The 14,491-nt window shown below is 45.6% G+C and overlaps 2 protein-coding genes across 8 annotated transcripts in view; both read right to left on the bottom strand.

Moving 5' to 3' along the window:
* LZTR1 (leucine zipper like post translational regulator 1) overlaps positions 1–4,080 on the bottom strand; it is a 38,202-nt gene extending 34,122 nt beyond the window's left edge. For 2 of the 3 annotated variants that reach the window (XM_054181625.1, XM_054181624.1), the window contains exons 1-6: positions 3,873–4,080; positions 3,720–3,782; positions 3,444–3,500; positions 2,706–2,785; positions 2,249–2,357; positions 382–465 (exon numbers count right to left, since the gene is read on the bottom strand). In XM_054181625.1, coding sequence (XP_054037600.1) covers positions 382–465; positions 2,249–2,357; positions 2,706–2,785; positions 3,444–3,500; positions 3,720–3,782; positions 3,873–4,048 — 569 coding nt within the window. In that variant the 5' untranslated portion in view covers positions 4,049–4,080. The remainder of the gene's footprint in view (positions 1–381; positions 466–2,248; positions 2,358–2,705; positions 2,786–3,443; positions 3,501–3,719; positions 3,783–3,872) is intronic. The other variant, XM_054181622.1, reaches the window with a different exon arrangement.
* Positions 4,081–6,617: 2,537 nt separating this feature from the next.
* The window catches only part of IPO9 (importin 9), a 38,828-nt gene continuing 30,954 nt past the window's right edge, over positions 6,618–14,491 (bottom strand). For 4 of the 5 annotated variants that reach the window (XM_054181617.1, XM_054181620.1, XM_054181618.1 and 1 more), the window contains 6 exons: positions 12,914–13,080; positions 10,736–10,869; positions 9,764–9,883; positions 9,183–9,284; positions 8,304–8,380; positions 6,618–7,725 (listed from right to left, as the gene is read on the bottom strand). In XM_054181617.1, the coding sequence (XP_054037592.1) occupies positions 7,615–7,725; positions 8,304–8,380; positions 9,183–9,284; positions 9,764–9,883; positions 10,736–10,869; positions 12,914–13,080 (711 nt within the window). In that variant the 3' untranslated portion in view covers positions 6,618–7,614. The remainder of the gene's footprint in view (positions 7,726–8,303; positions 8,381–9,182; positions 9,285–9,763; positions 9,884–10,735; positions 10,870–12,913; positions 13,081–14,491) is intronic. The other variant, XM_054181619.1, reaches the window with a different exon arrangement.

The raw sequence follows: 14,491 nt of genomic DNA, 5'->3' as shown, positions 1-14,491 counted from the left end.
CCGGGGAGGGGCTGTTTGCAAGGGCATGTAGCGATAGGACGAGGGGCAATGGTTTAAACTAGAGCTGGGCAGGTTTAGATGAGACATTAGGAAGAAGTTCTTTTACACTGAGTGTGGTGAGACACTGGCCCAAGTTGCCCAGAGAGGGGGTGGAGGCCCCAGCCCTGGAGACATTCAAGGCCAGGCTGGATGAGGCTCTGAGCAACCTGATCTAGTTGAAGATGTCCCTGCTACTGCAGGGGGGTTGGACTAGATGGCCTTTAGAGGTCCCTTCCAACCCAACGCATTCTATGATTCTATGAAAATGTCTCTACAGAGGTGAAAAGTGAGAGACTGGGATTTTATGAAAGCACCCAAGGAGAGAGAGACCCCACCACATACCGTGCATTGCCATCGTATCCTGCAAAGATCCACAGCTTATCACTGTACACTGTGGCGCCATGAGCTGACCTTGCAACTGGCAATCTACAGTTAAGAAAATTAAGAAAAAAAATTCTTAAATCACCTGCAGAGATGCTGTTAAGAAGACTGTGCATGACAGCTAAAACACACGTGCAAGAAGAATAAAGTCTCCTAAACAAAATGGCTTCAAGCCAAGAAATTGCTTCTGTCATACATCGTCAAAACACAAAGCAATCCTCTGAAGGGTATGTTTTTGAACTTTACACTCTGCTTCCTTCATTAGAGAAAAACTAACGTATAAAGAAAAAAAAGAAAAAAAAATGAATTCCTTGACAAGCCTCAAATACTGTGAAGTATTTTATGGAAAGTAGCCAACTAGTGGGACAACTAATAGCACTACCATTATGACAAAGTGGCAATCCACTCGTGCTATCAAAATCCCATGCATATTTCCAGGCACTAAGAAAGTGGAACACATAAACGAGACCCGAGACAGAGCTCACAACGCTTATTTGAGACTGTTTAGTGGGGCGCTCCTGACACACAGTGTCCACAATAAAAGATCAATCCTACAGTTTCTCCTCCCTTTGTTGTTTTTACGAGATCAGCCAAGAAGTGTTGAACAAAATTGTGATGCCTCATGTCCAGCAGACGCAATATTAGTTTGTTTGAGGTCATTTGTGCAGTCTGCATGCTTGTGACCGTGGGGAAAGAGAAGGACGTTCGAGTTTGTAAAATATGAATAAGAATTACACTCTGAAATGTTCAGAGTTGCTAGAATAACCAGAAAGAGGAATTACTAACGTGGTCTTGTTTTAACATATAACATATGCTCATCAGAGGTGAGCAACAGTAACTCAAGCATGGACTGGGTACTTCTCATCCCTTTCTACAGATCACAATAATAAATAAATAAATGTTCTACAGATCACAATAATAAATGTCCCATTCCCTCTCCCTACAAAAATCAGCATTTCAGAAAGTTCAAATACGTAATGAACTGTGGGTAAAGACAGTATGTCCCATAGGCGGGTGTGGTAAACACACCCGTGTGGTGGAGTCACCATCCCTGAGTGTGTTTAAGACTCGTTTAGATGCGGTGTTAAGGGATGTGGTGTAGGGGAGAACTTTGTAGAGTGGAGCTGATGGTTGGACTCGATGATCCCAAGGGTCTTTTCCAACCTAAATGATTCTGTGATTCTACGTAGTTGGGTCACGGATAACCTCCCGAAATGAGCACAAAGTAGACTTTAAGAAGCAATGTATTATTGGTTTTGATTTTGCCTTGGAAAGCTGAATCTCAGGAACCCGTGTTCAACAGATCCAAATATACATCATCAACTCATTCATCTGCTTCTGAATTGATTTGTGTGACCACACATCACTTTAAGGTTCTTCATGCAGGTGTGTGCATTTCAGAGGACTCATACAACTTTATTCAGAAAAGAATGCGTAGATTTAACTACAAATAAGCTTTAAATTGGTTTCTGATAAAACTAAAGTGAAACTATGAGGAATCAACAAATTTCACGCTATCCTTGAAAAAGAAACAATTCAGAAGAAAAGATTTCCTTTGCTCCCGTTGCTTTTGTCACAGAAATGAAACATGAAGAATGGACTTTGGTCAGATTTCCAATAAAGCACACTCTGGAATGGAGGCCTTGCAAAAAAACTCCCTCAGAACAAAAGATAAATTTCAGAAAACTTTAAGCAAGAAAGTATAGCAGAAATAGCCATGCAGCCTTAATATTAGCTTTGTAATCAATTCTAACTGTGTCATTTTAAATGTCTGCTGAGCTACACTCACGGCTGCTTGAAGCGTGGAGGAACAATGTCAGCTCCTTACCTTCCTTCAGTTTTCCACTCTGTCCACTGTCCAGTTGCAAACTTATATTCAAAGAGATCATTTTTATTCTTCAGGTTGGAATTGGAATAAATGTCTCCAGTATAGCCACCTGGGCAACAACAACTCCGTTAGACTCAATTGCAATAGAGCATACACACTTCTAGGCATTATATTAGAAGCAAACTTAACTTTAGATCGCACAAAGAGAAGATATTTGGCTAACAAACTACTACTACAGGTGGGAGATTCTCCAGTCTCAAGTCATCTTTATTTTAGACAAAACAGCAAAAGTATTTCCAAGCTAAAATTGAAATCGAAGTCAGCCATGAAAAATACTGGATTTGCCACTGAATTAGATCTTTTGCCACTTCCTAAAAACATCTCATTCTTTTTTCAAAACAATACCAGCACATTTATCATTCCAAGCACGCACAACTGTTATCTGCCACTGTCTTACCAAACACAAACATGCTGCTCCCATAGACCACAGCTGAGTGGTGATACCGTGGTGCTGGTGGGGTCCCCGTGGTAAAAGCCCTGCACAACAGTTAGAACAGCACAATCAAACACCCTTGTCATGCTTCAGGCACTGAAAGCTATTGTGCAGATTCAAAATAGAAACAATTACTAGAAGTTACTTCACTGCTCCTGGGTGTTTCCACTAGTTTTGGTTTCTCAATCACACTAAGATTTTATGACAGACTTCGTGCTATAAGCATAAACGGTTACAAACACGATGCTGCTGAAATCTGTTTGGCAGAGATAGCAAGTGAGGCACAGGTAAGACAACAGAGGCTGCACAGTCCAGAGCAAAGGAGCAAAGCAAAGACATCTGTGAGCCCCCCTTGGCACCTCTCCTGCCCTGAGGGGCTGCAGCAGCCGGCCTTTCTCTGCCCCCACATCCTTTCAGCACCCTTACAGGCTGTACAAACAGTGACAACCCACCACTCTGCCCATTGCCGTGCTGCCCAGCATCCCCTGGCTGGCAGGAGCTGTGTGGGGACACTTGACAGCCTCCCCAACAGCTTGGCCACACAGTGCGCAGCTGCGATGGCAGCTGGGTGGGGGGTGATGCTTCCCTCAGGTAGAGCCCCCAACTTTTACACCTGGGACCCAGGTGCTGAGGAACGATGAGGCACCTGCCAGCCCTGCAGGCAGGGAGGGGGCCGAGCCAGGGGAGCACAGCGCAGCCCACCTGCACCACGAGCAGTCCTTCACGTCGAAGCGCAGCAGGTCGTTCAGCATCGTCTTCCTGCGGGGAGGAACGGGAGAGGCGGCTGAGCAGGGCCGCGGAGCCGGCGAGAGGCGGCCCCACTCCCCTCAGGCCCAGCTCCTTTCAGGGCGGCCCCGCTCCCCTCCTCCGGCCCAGCTCCTTTCAGGGCGGCACCGCTGCCCTCAACCCCGCTCCCCTCAGGGCGGTCTCGCTCCCCCCGTTCCCGCCCCTCTCCCCATAGGCCCGCCGCGGCCTTACCCGTTGTCCCCGCCGAAGACGTAGATGGCGTCCCGGTAGGCCACCACGGTGTGCTTGCTGCGCCTGCGGGCGGCAGAGACCGGCGGTCAGGAGCCGCCGGGACATTCACCCCCCGCTCCCCCCATTCCATCCCGCCCGCGGCCCTCCGCTCACCGGGCCCCCACGAACTCGTCGCAGGGCGGGAGGCGGCGCCACCGGTGCACCGTCTCGAAGGGCCCGAAGTTGAGGGTGAGGTACTCGACGCTGTCCGAGCAGCTGTGGTCGAAGTCCACGCTCGGCGCCACCTTCGAGCGCCCCGCGCCGCCCGCCGGAGCCCCGGCCGCCGCCATGGCCCGCGCGCGCCCCGCCGGCGCCCGGCAGCCGCGGGGCCGCCCGCCGGACTACAGCTCCCGGCGTGCCCCGCGACCGGGGCTCCCGGCGTGCCCAGCCCCCCCCCGGACTACAGCCCCCAGCGTGCACCGCTCCGAGAGGGCGGGCGCGACCGCAGCACCCGGCGGCGCTGCGGGACGGAAGGTCCCGGGTTCGAGCCCCGCCGCCGGGCGGTCCCAGAGCTGGGTAACTCTGCCTCAGTAAAGCTTCAGGAACCAGGCGGATTTAGAGGTTAAAAGAGTTTATTTGTTAATACAAAAAAAAAAGAACCAAACCAAGAACAATACTCATGAATATGCATAAAGTCTCATTCCAGAGTCATGGCTAAGCTATTAACTAGATAAATTACAGTCTGTGGCTGTTGGCACTTCATGCTATTCAGCAAGACAACACCCAGCCTGAGAAACACGATGGCTTCCTCCCCGCGAGGAGCTGCCCGCTGGACATGTGTGTGCCAGGCACCGACACCGGCAGTGGCACATGCCCAGGGCTGGGCGGTAGCCTGCATCCCACCCTTCAGTTTTACTTTAGAAAATACAAGCTCCCCATTAAACTAACACAGTGTTAGTAACCTTATGACTATTAGTTTAGTTTCCTCCCAACAGCAGACAAGAGGAGTGCTCTGCACCTCGAAACCAGACTTTGGATGCATCGCCGTGGAGTCCAGCATTTTTCATCCTGAGCAATCACCTTGTTCCAGGCCAGAGCTGTTTCAGCAAGGAACGCTTGAGTGAGAAAGCATAAGGGCAAAGGCATTACATGAGGGCGAGCACCAGCAGGACCAGGCAGAGGTCCTTCAAACCATCTCCCTTGTGCTCTGTCGCTCTCACATCCTATTTGGCCTCCTTCTAGGGGAAGCCTGTGTCACAGTATTTCTTGCCCAAAATCCTCCTGCACCCCAGGAGTTTGCTTGCAGCAGAGCGTGCTACACGGCCACGCTCTTCCTGTGCCCACTGTCTCCAGGGCTGGTCCCAAACTCCACACCTCATCCCTGCTCCTCTGCAGCGGCACCGGGCCTGGCCCGCTGGGGCTGCACATGAGCTGGTGCTGCAGAAGGGAGAGTGCAGAGTCCCCAGAAGCCACTTCACCCCCAGTCTTTCCCATCTCACCAGCTACACTCCTGGAAAAGCCATCAATGCCTGCAAAGCAAAGAGCAGCTTCTAACCAACATGCTGAGGAGCTCGAGCAGCAACTCTACAACACACTGGCCCATCTACTTTTGGGATCTTGCAATGCAAAGAAATCGTTTGATCTCTCGGTGCAGGATGAGGAATGGGATCAGTAGTACTAGGCTGCTTTCATTTTTCACGCTCTCGTTTAAAGCCACCATCCAACTTAACTAAAGCACCACGAAGGTACACACCAGTCAGTCCCCACCAGCACCTCTCCGCAAGCCCTGCCTCAGCAGACCTGAGCATGCTTCATTTACAACTGACACCCTAAACCATACCCAGATGCTTCCAGGTGTTTGGTATTCACTTACCTCTAGAACGGATGACTGGTTTTGAGCCTTTCTGCCAACTCATGGGGCAAAACCAGACGGTCCTACCTCTTCCCAGGACTGGGGCCGGTCGCTCTGGGGACACTCAACTTGACCCTTCCTGTACAGCCATCAGAATGCACCGCTGCAGCCCTCTACTTCTAGTTTGTTTCCTCAAGAGACTGCACTGTTTAGTTTAACTTGTTGGCCCTTTTCAGTGAAAGCTGAGACACACAAATGCCTCAAAACAAAATTCCTAACAGATTTAAAAAAAAATAAAAAAAGTCTAGGCAGAAGACAGAACCACAGCGTTCCCACTGAAGAGGCCATGGCACAAAGTTTAATTAGATATACTCATACACCAGAGAATCCACAGGGAAGAAAGATACCATGACACAGCTGCACGGAAACTTTTGATCAGAGCTTACGCCTTATTAGACACACACACAAATCGGGCTTCAAATTCGGCTTCTCACAGAACTATTCAACCAAACCACTGAGAACTCGGGATGGGTCCGATCAGTCGGCAACCAACGGTGGGGATTGCCCCGTTCTGCCCCTTCTCAGGCACAAGGGAGGGGTTGGGGTGGGAGAGGGGAGCGAGGTCTGCTTTGGCATTCAGCGTTATTCTACCATTTTCCCCAAACATGCTAAACAAATTGTGGCATCTTTGTCTGTTAAAAAGTTAATTTATTATCCCCTCCTGGTAAAAAAGTGAAAAGCTATATTCTGTTAGACCAGTAAGATACAGAACTACTCCAGCTTTTTCGCGGTTTTTAGATACAACTTTGAAGCATATTATTCCACAAAGGAACAGCATGTACCTTTCTTAAGAAAGGCAACTCTATAATGGGCATCCTTTTTCTTTTAAGCAGAAGTAGTCCATTACAGGACCCCGTTTCTGTCCAGATGACTCCTGTGAAACACCCTTACGTCCTCTGGGCGGCACATATAGAAAGTTTCCTAAGGAGAAATACGTCTTTAAAAAGTGACTTCAGGAAACAAGTGCAAGTTCCTTTTAAATCTGTTTTATGAGAAGGATACCAATGTACACTTTAATAGTTTTATTTTCATTTTCCCCAAGGGGGAACCAAAGGCAGAGAGGTGTTGCGAGATACATCGCGCTCTTCTTATGGGTAAATCAATTGCAAATATTATTTTACCACTCTATAAAAATACACACAGGAGGGTGAAGGAAGCAAAGTAGTTCAGAGTGGCTGTCATGGAACAAATATGTTAAATACAATCAGGTTTTTTTCCCCCTAAAAACTGTGGCTCTTTGTGTTCCATAAAACCAAAGTCTTTAGTAGCCACATGCCACAGGAACAGAAATTTAAGTGGTAGCTTCCTTTGAGCATGTGCACACAGAAGCGTTAGTAAAGAACTGCTCTCATGGGACTAGACAGCAGATGTGTGCAACAAAGCCCCATCCACAACAGGAAAGAGGATATGCATTCAGTTTTATTGTCTCGGCTTCCCATCCAAACTCCCGTAAACAGGTTCCATACCATTCAGGCATCACTGATAAAAGAGTCTATAGTTCTATAAAAAGAAGTCACGCTGTAAGATCAAGATATTTACCCTGTACGTGTTACGCGAGCGCGAGGAGGAACAACCTTCCAATTTTTCAAGACACATCCAAGCAATCTGTAAGTGACCCAATTCCTTTCTCTGTCCAACTGTGCTGTGGGAAACTCAGTTAAGTGTCTCTTCACAGGTAGAGACAGTTTGCTTTAAAAAATATTAAGGACACAGTTGTTTTTTTTTTTCTTTAAGAACTTCCTGTAAAGTACTGTGAAAAATGAAAGTGCTCCCATGGTGAGACCAACGTGCAAAGCTCTACAGCCTTCTGTCCTTGCTGCTTTCTTAGTATTCCTTCCCTTAGCAGATTTGTGTTAAGATGAGGCTCAATACATCGCAATGAAGCCATCATCCACCTGTAACAAGCAGGTAGACACTGGAAAATGTTTTATGTTTAATCATAAAACGTGGAATAAGCCAGAAAAATATTGTTCAGATATGATCGGGATGGTCTCTCGAGTGGGTTTATATACCAATGGCCTGTAACACTCGCTTTTCATTCTCATTGAGATGGTCTGAAAACATTGCATAGCAGGGCTGCTGTGCAAACTGACAGAGGAAGTCAGTGAGATAGGCCTGAAAGGAAGACAGAAAGACCCAGTTAGCATCACCTCACTTTGGAAATTCTCTTTCTTTCACGTAGCAAAAGATAAATCTCAACATGCAGCAAATAAGACACAGGGATTGCAGGAAGAGAAAAGCGATGCAGAAGGAAGGGCGGCAGCAGAGGGGAAGGGCTGATAAACGGCTGCCCAGTGGAGGTAAAAAGCAGGAGCAAAGTGTCATACAGGGGCTGAGACTGGACGGGAGCATCCCCCCGTGGAGTGTGAAATTCTGTCATGTTCAGTCTCCAATCTACTTCTGACTTCAGCATATAGCTGTGAAGCTCATGGGTAGAAAAGCCTCATCTCCCTCTGTTCAGGAAGTTTTGCTCATTCACATTTCCAAGTTACAGATATTGATCCAATAAGGAAAAATAGCTCCAGGCACTCTTGGAATACTCAGCGCTTTCCAAAGTAATTTCAATGAACTGATACCTTCAGGACAACAACCAATAACTGGTGTTTACAGTTTTGTTAAAGTACGACATAGAAAAATTAAGTTAATAAAGAATTACAGGAATCTGATTTAAAAAACTCATTCTAGAGCATCACCTGGAGATCTATTTGGTAAAGAGGGTCCTTTAATGCATCTGGATCATCCTCTTCATCATCTTCATAGTAATCCTCATCTGTCAGAGGCAAACCAGCAGGTTTTAACATCAAACCAAGCAAAATACCTCAGGAAGTGTTCTATAGACTATTGTTTAAATCCAAGGATCCAAAAAGAAACAGTTTCAGCACTGCTAGGAAAAAAAAATTGCATCCAGAATATTTGCTCCTTGAGTTCAGATGATTAGAAAACACAACACCCAGAACAAGAAAGGTCATAGTGGGAGTCTCAAGGAACACGCAGGTGAGACGAGCACACATGGGACACTAGACAAACAGGTTTGTTAGTTACGTGTGCTATTATCTTATGCCTTAACCTTATGTCGGCGCGAGACATTTCCAATTCTGTGCTAATGTAAGTATTTGCCTGTAAGGTTCTCTCCTCTAAGACTATATGCAAACTGGAGAGCAGAGGAAAGGAGACATTACACCCACTCCATCTTTACGCAGCTATTATTTCTCAGGGTCACTCCATAAACAAGCTCATCCACTGCTACGACACTGTCATTCCAAGGTCATGGCTACATCCTGAAGCATCAATTTTCTCTTTAGGAGAAATATCTGCATGAACCTCACAGCAACGTGAAGCCTACGTAGCATCTGAACTCTCAGGTGAAAAATGCAGTTATTTAACCATAGTGTTACTCAAAGACATGACCCCCTCTTACAGGAAAAAAAAGTCCTTATTCAAAATCCCAGTGTAGTATTTCCTTCCCCTTGCCTGCAGTCTCTGCTGAGCTGCTGTCAAGGAAACAAAACTTTGGCTGGGATGTCATCTACTCTATTTTCACTTCGAGTAAGCGCTTTAAAGCTGTTACTCACCATACTTGTTTGTGGAAAGAATATCTGATAAGAACTGTCCTGCTAAGCCTTCATCTTCGTCCTCATCCTCTTCCTGATCCTCCCACATATCATTTGAATCATCTGTTTAGAAAACAAAAATTGCTAGAAATCAATAAAATCTAAGAGGTCCAGTCTGTCGACCACTCTACAGGGGACTGCGCAGTTCTTCGGCAAATGTCCCCGCTCTCGTGGGCGTGTGAAGGGAAACACCCGCAGCCTCTACCATCCCTTTGGAATGAGTAACTCAAGAACCGGAGCTAAGCAAAAACCAGCCCCAAGAACGGATGCCTGAAGTAGGGGAGGAAGAAAGGCAAACCAGATACACCGAGAAAGGATAATTTTACTGGCATATGGTCAGATCCCATCTTTCAAACTGGCCCAAAATAGTTTTCAGGTTTAAGAATACATAGGCTGATTTTACCCTTTGGATCACTATTTAAGCCTCTGTAATTACAGGCACACTAGGTACTATTGCGAGTTTCTTATTACTAGAAATGCTTCTGAGGAGATAACAAAGTAGGTTTAAGCCACACAAAGGAAAAGCAAACCCAGTATTCTACCTTGGCTCCAATCTGCTGTTGTCTGTCTAGATGCATTTGCTTCCATCGCATTAGAGAGTTCATTTATTATTAATTTTAAGATTTTTACTAACAAAGGAATGTTTGTCCAGCGTTCAGGATCTATAAGAGAGAAAATACATATATTCATACTGCTTTTTATTAAAAGTTGTTAAAAGTAGGCCTTTTTTTTGTGGTGATTGTTTTTAATTTTAATATAAAGAAAGAATAAAGAAACTGGGAGCACTAGTTTTAACTCTTTAGCTGCTCAAATGCTAGCGAGTGCTGTTCTTCTGTCTGACTAGACAATACCCGAGTTTGTTTGGTTTGTGCTGTTTTTGGCTGACCCCCCAAGGACAGGGGCTCCCCGGTGTCTTCCCCTCCGGGGCTCAGTCCCCAGAAAAAAAACCTGCCCAGTGCTCGCTCTGATTTAATATACAAATCTCTATACAGTAACCTCCAGTCAAGGATTTGGGGTTAAGCCAATTAAGAGAACTCCTATGCAGGAGACCGGCCCAGCTTTCCTTTTTAAGTGGTCTCTAATTTGTTGAAATCATTGCTGATATTTTTGAAAGTCTGTCTCATTGAAAAAACTACCACTTTTACTTTTTAAAAATCTCTGCATTCAATAAACACACTTTCCTCTCAGAGAAGCTACCAGGCATCATGAAATTATCAATTCTATCTCATTAGATGGAACGGGGTGATACAAACCAGCCGTGAATAACTCCCTATCCCATAACCACTTCAAATCAGAGACACCAGGAGTTTTCCAAACCAGTCTTTGACAGAATTAAAGCAAATAACAGATACATTAAGTACATGATGTATGGATTAGCTCTAAAAAACAACATGCACCTTCTGCAGGAAGTATCTCCCACAGCTTTGTGCGATCCGCAAGACCGATTTTATGGCCTTTCATAGCACCTACAAACAGGAAAGAAAATTGTTAAAAACAGCAAAATGATTACTTACTTTTGGCCGACTTTGATCGTGTCCGTATTCCCTCATCCATATTAAATATTTCTTCTCCCTTTACTCTGATGTCCTGAAGTCGCTTGTCATCTGTGTTGATGCCATACTGAAGGAGTTTACACAAGGCCACAGAGCTGGGGAGCAGGGAACAGGAAAGCTACAGATGAGAATGTCTCCAAACTGCCTGGCTTTCACAGTGAGCTATTCATAGGGAACACCTGTCCAGAGCAGACATTCAGATGCCCTTTTTTCTACACTTTTGCAAGAACAAGCATTACAGAATTTTCCTATTTCTCCTGTTTTATGTCAGCACCCAAAACTGGACTCATCTCCTGACCTGCACAGCAAGTCAAAAACTGCCAAAGCTTTGGATTAAGCAATACCAAACAGTGCATACGTACACTAAAGGTTTTTCCCAGTTCAGAAGGGCCACGAGGTTAAACGCGCTCTTGAAGCGCCACGTGCAGATGAAGGTGGAATTAAGAAGAAAGCAATGACAAGAAAGTAGTGATTTGTTTGATCTGCAGCTATGAATATCTCTTCTACTGTTCTCCAGTCTCAAAGCTCCTTTTCCATTTCTGGTCCTTCACAGCTCAGCTACACTCAGACCTTCTAGCTTGCTCCCTCAGTATCTTCATGTGTTCTTCCCATCTCTGCTGCTCAGATTTCTACATCACACTTCCAAACCTTCTCCAGTTCCAGGCTGTTTTCAAGCCACACTGACGATGACTTTTACTACAGGTTAAGGCCAACAATTTACACTCGGCACTCTTAAACCTCTCTCCTGGCTTCACAAACTGAAGCTCCATGGAACTTGCTGTTTGCATGCTTTCGCTTCAAACCTTCTTTTCTCTCCCACACTATGGCTCTGAGTTCCCATACTGCTGGTTTGGGCCCAGATCTTACATGCCACCCCTGAGTTGCCCAAAGTTTTCCCATCCTTTCATCACACAAGTAACGAGCAAATAGCCATTTCTTCAACCTGCCACTCACAGGGATGGGGACTGATGAACACAGAAGGTGTCAGCTATCTTCACCCTCCTTTTACTAACTCTAAACAAGAGGGTCCTCTCAGCAGGCACTGTTTTTCTTCAGCATGCAGAAAACACCTAGCATTTTCCAACGCAGAATAAGCATCACCTTAAATAACCCAAATCAAAGTGTTTAATATAGTGTGGAGCTCTGCCAAGTCATCCGTACACAAATCGCTCTCATCTTGGACAATATGGAGACAGCACTGAACAATGAAGTTTAACCTTGTTCTCCCTCTCAGCATCAGCCTTGGCTTTTCCCCGCGCCATAAGCAGTCTCAGGGGATCCTGCAGACAACCCTGCCCTGTCAAAATGGGGACAAACCTCTGCTCTTAGGGATGAAATGGAGCAAGTGTGACCGAAAACAGCACCAGGTCCCCAGATCAGACTGCCTCTTGTTCTGCATGATCATTCACAGACTTCCATTTTAAACACGCTTTTTCTTATTATTTATTTCACAGTCTATTTGACTACCTTATAACAATAACATACCAACACATATTAAGAAGTGAGTTAACAGCTGGTGAGACCCCCCAAAAGTAGTCTGTTAGGCTTCACGTTTCCAGAAAAATCAAAGACAGCAGCTGTGGCAAAATTTAAATTAATACAGAGCATTTCATGCTTTGGAAAATAGTACTCAGCCTCCACCAGAACACAAATGTGCTCCTACAGCAAAAGGGAGAGAAAACTGTTTCAGATGATGTCTTTATTGACTTTTAAGAGATCATTAAATCAATGAGAAATCACCAGATTCTCTTAGTAAACCCTCTACAATGCCCTGAAAATCTACAGTAATAAAGGCAATTTCACATGGGGAAGCTATTCTTATCCCGTTCACAGAAGTTCAATCTCAAAGCACTCCCGTGCTTGCAAGAGACACCCTTTCCCCCTTGGGTCACGCTGTTCCAGCACAGAAACACCAGGCAGCAAGAGAAGCGCTTAGAGGAAGATGAGAGATTGCTCCAATTACCACGGCTCTCCTGAGCCAAACTGACAGTGCAGGAAAAGTTAACTGTCCAGTGCTGGCACACACTAATCCAAGTCTGAACCAGCTCCCCTTTCCCTCACACCCAGTGCATTTAATTGCAAAGGGATGATCAGTCAGGTAGCGTTAACACATGGATCCTGCTTATGAAAACACCTTACCTGACTTTGCCTTCATATTGCCCATAGAACAAGTGCTGCCGGCTCATCCATTCAGCCATTACAAATTCCAAGGCAGGCTTGCCAGTTGGTCCGGGGAGACTACACAGGAACTCTAGGAGCGGTTCCAGTTGTGAGTGAACCAAGTGGGCAAACACCATAATCAAAGACTGCAGGAGGAGAAAGGAAATGTTAGCTGTACATAATTTAATAGCTGAAAATGTTTTATCAAATATTCAAGTAACTGAGTTTTCTGCAAGAGTAGAGACTGTGCTTACCAACCCCAAGAGGAAGAGAAAGTATAACCCTCTGCAAGATGCTCTGTGCTACAAAAGCAGGCAATAAACTACTACAGTCAACAGCAGCAAAAAAACAGAGGAGGAGGAAGTTTACTCACACCCATGCCCTAAACTAACAAACCTCCCTAAAGCAAAGATTAAAAACCTACTTAAAAAATATCAGAGGTTGCAGTTGACTTTTGATTAGCAAAAATATCATATGGTAACACTCAGATGCTGCAACTGCCCCAGCTTCCTCGACAGACCAGAAGCTGTACACATGGTTCTATACACCGAGCTCTACCTCTACGCCTACCCAGCAGAAACGGGTCTCATTATCAAGCTCAGGAACAGAAGTCATTGGTCCAGAGCCAGAACCCATATTCTCTTCCCCTTTCACCCCAGGAATTTCCCATCATCACCTCCACCACAGGACCGCCCTTCTCCAACATCATCACATTCAGCAGCACTTTTCTAATTCCGAGTGCACTTTGAACACAACTTTTAGGGAAAGAACTGCAAGTTCTAGAAAGGGTTGTTTCTGGGTGTTTGTATGGGATTTTTGTTTGTCTTTGGGTTGTGGGTTGTTGGGTTTTTTAACAAGATGCAGTTTTACAGTCTGAGTTTTAAAGACCAGGAGCAGAATTCATACACTGTGTACGTCTAAACATCAGTTTCCAAGTCTGAGGGCATCCCCATAGGCTTCCTTGGGGAAAAGCTGCCCATCTCCAGAGGTCCATATTTCAGGTTAACGCAGGGAAGAGATTCAGCATTGTGAAAAGCTTGTTTCTCTTCCCCTGGCTGGAGGGGCTTCATGTGACTGCTTGAGATTTAACCTTCTGAATCTTTTAAATCCAAAAAGTGAGCAAAGTGAGAGCCATTCTGAACAGTTAATCAACAGTGGGGCGGGGGGGACGTGGGGAACGGGGCAGAATCAAGGCTTTAAGATGAAATCTATGCTGACATCTAACAGCCTTCTTGATTCACCATGTGCTGGCTTGAAAAATGCACATACAAAAACCAGAGAAGTACACAGGATAAAAGGGATACAGCAGCGAGAGCCTCAGCCAAGTGCGACAGTGACAAGACAGACGGGAGAGAGAATGAAGACCACTGGGATAAAATCGTTCCATAAAAGCGTGCCACCAGAAGTAGGTCAAGACTAAAACAGATGGTGATGCTCCTGTCTGGCCTCTCATCTGATGCAGGCCAACTGCACCTCCCATCCACCAAAAGTTCACTTTGTCTCAACTCCCAGGCATTTATCCTTCGAATACTGCACAAAACCACTCAAAACCATGTG

Source organism: Rissa tridactyla, chromosome 21, assembly GCF_028500815.1.
Source record: "Rissa tridactyla isolate bRisTri1 chromosome 21, bRisTri1.patW.cur.20221130, whole genome shotgun sequence".
In the NCBI taxonomy this organism is placed as follows: domain Eukaryota; kingdom Metazoa; phylum Chordata; class Aves; order Charadriiformes; family Laridae; genus Rissa; species Rissa tridactyla.
Note: the sequence above shows the minus strand (reverse complement) of the source record. Positions and strands in the feature narration are given on the sequence as shown.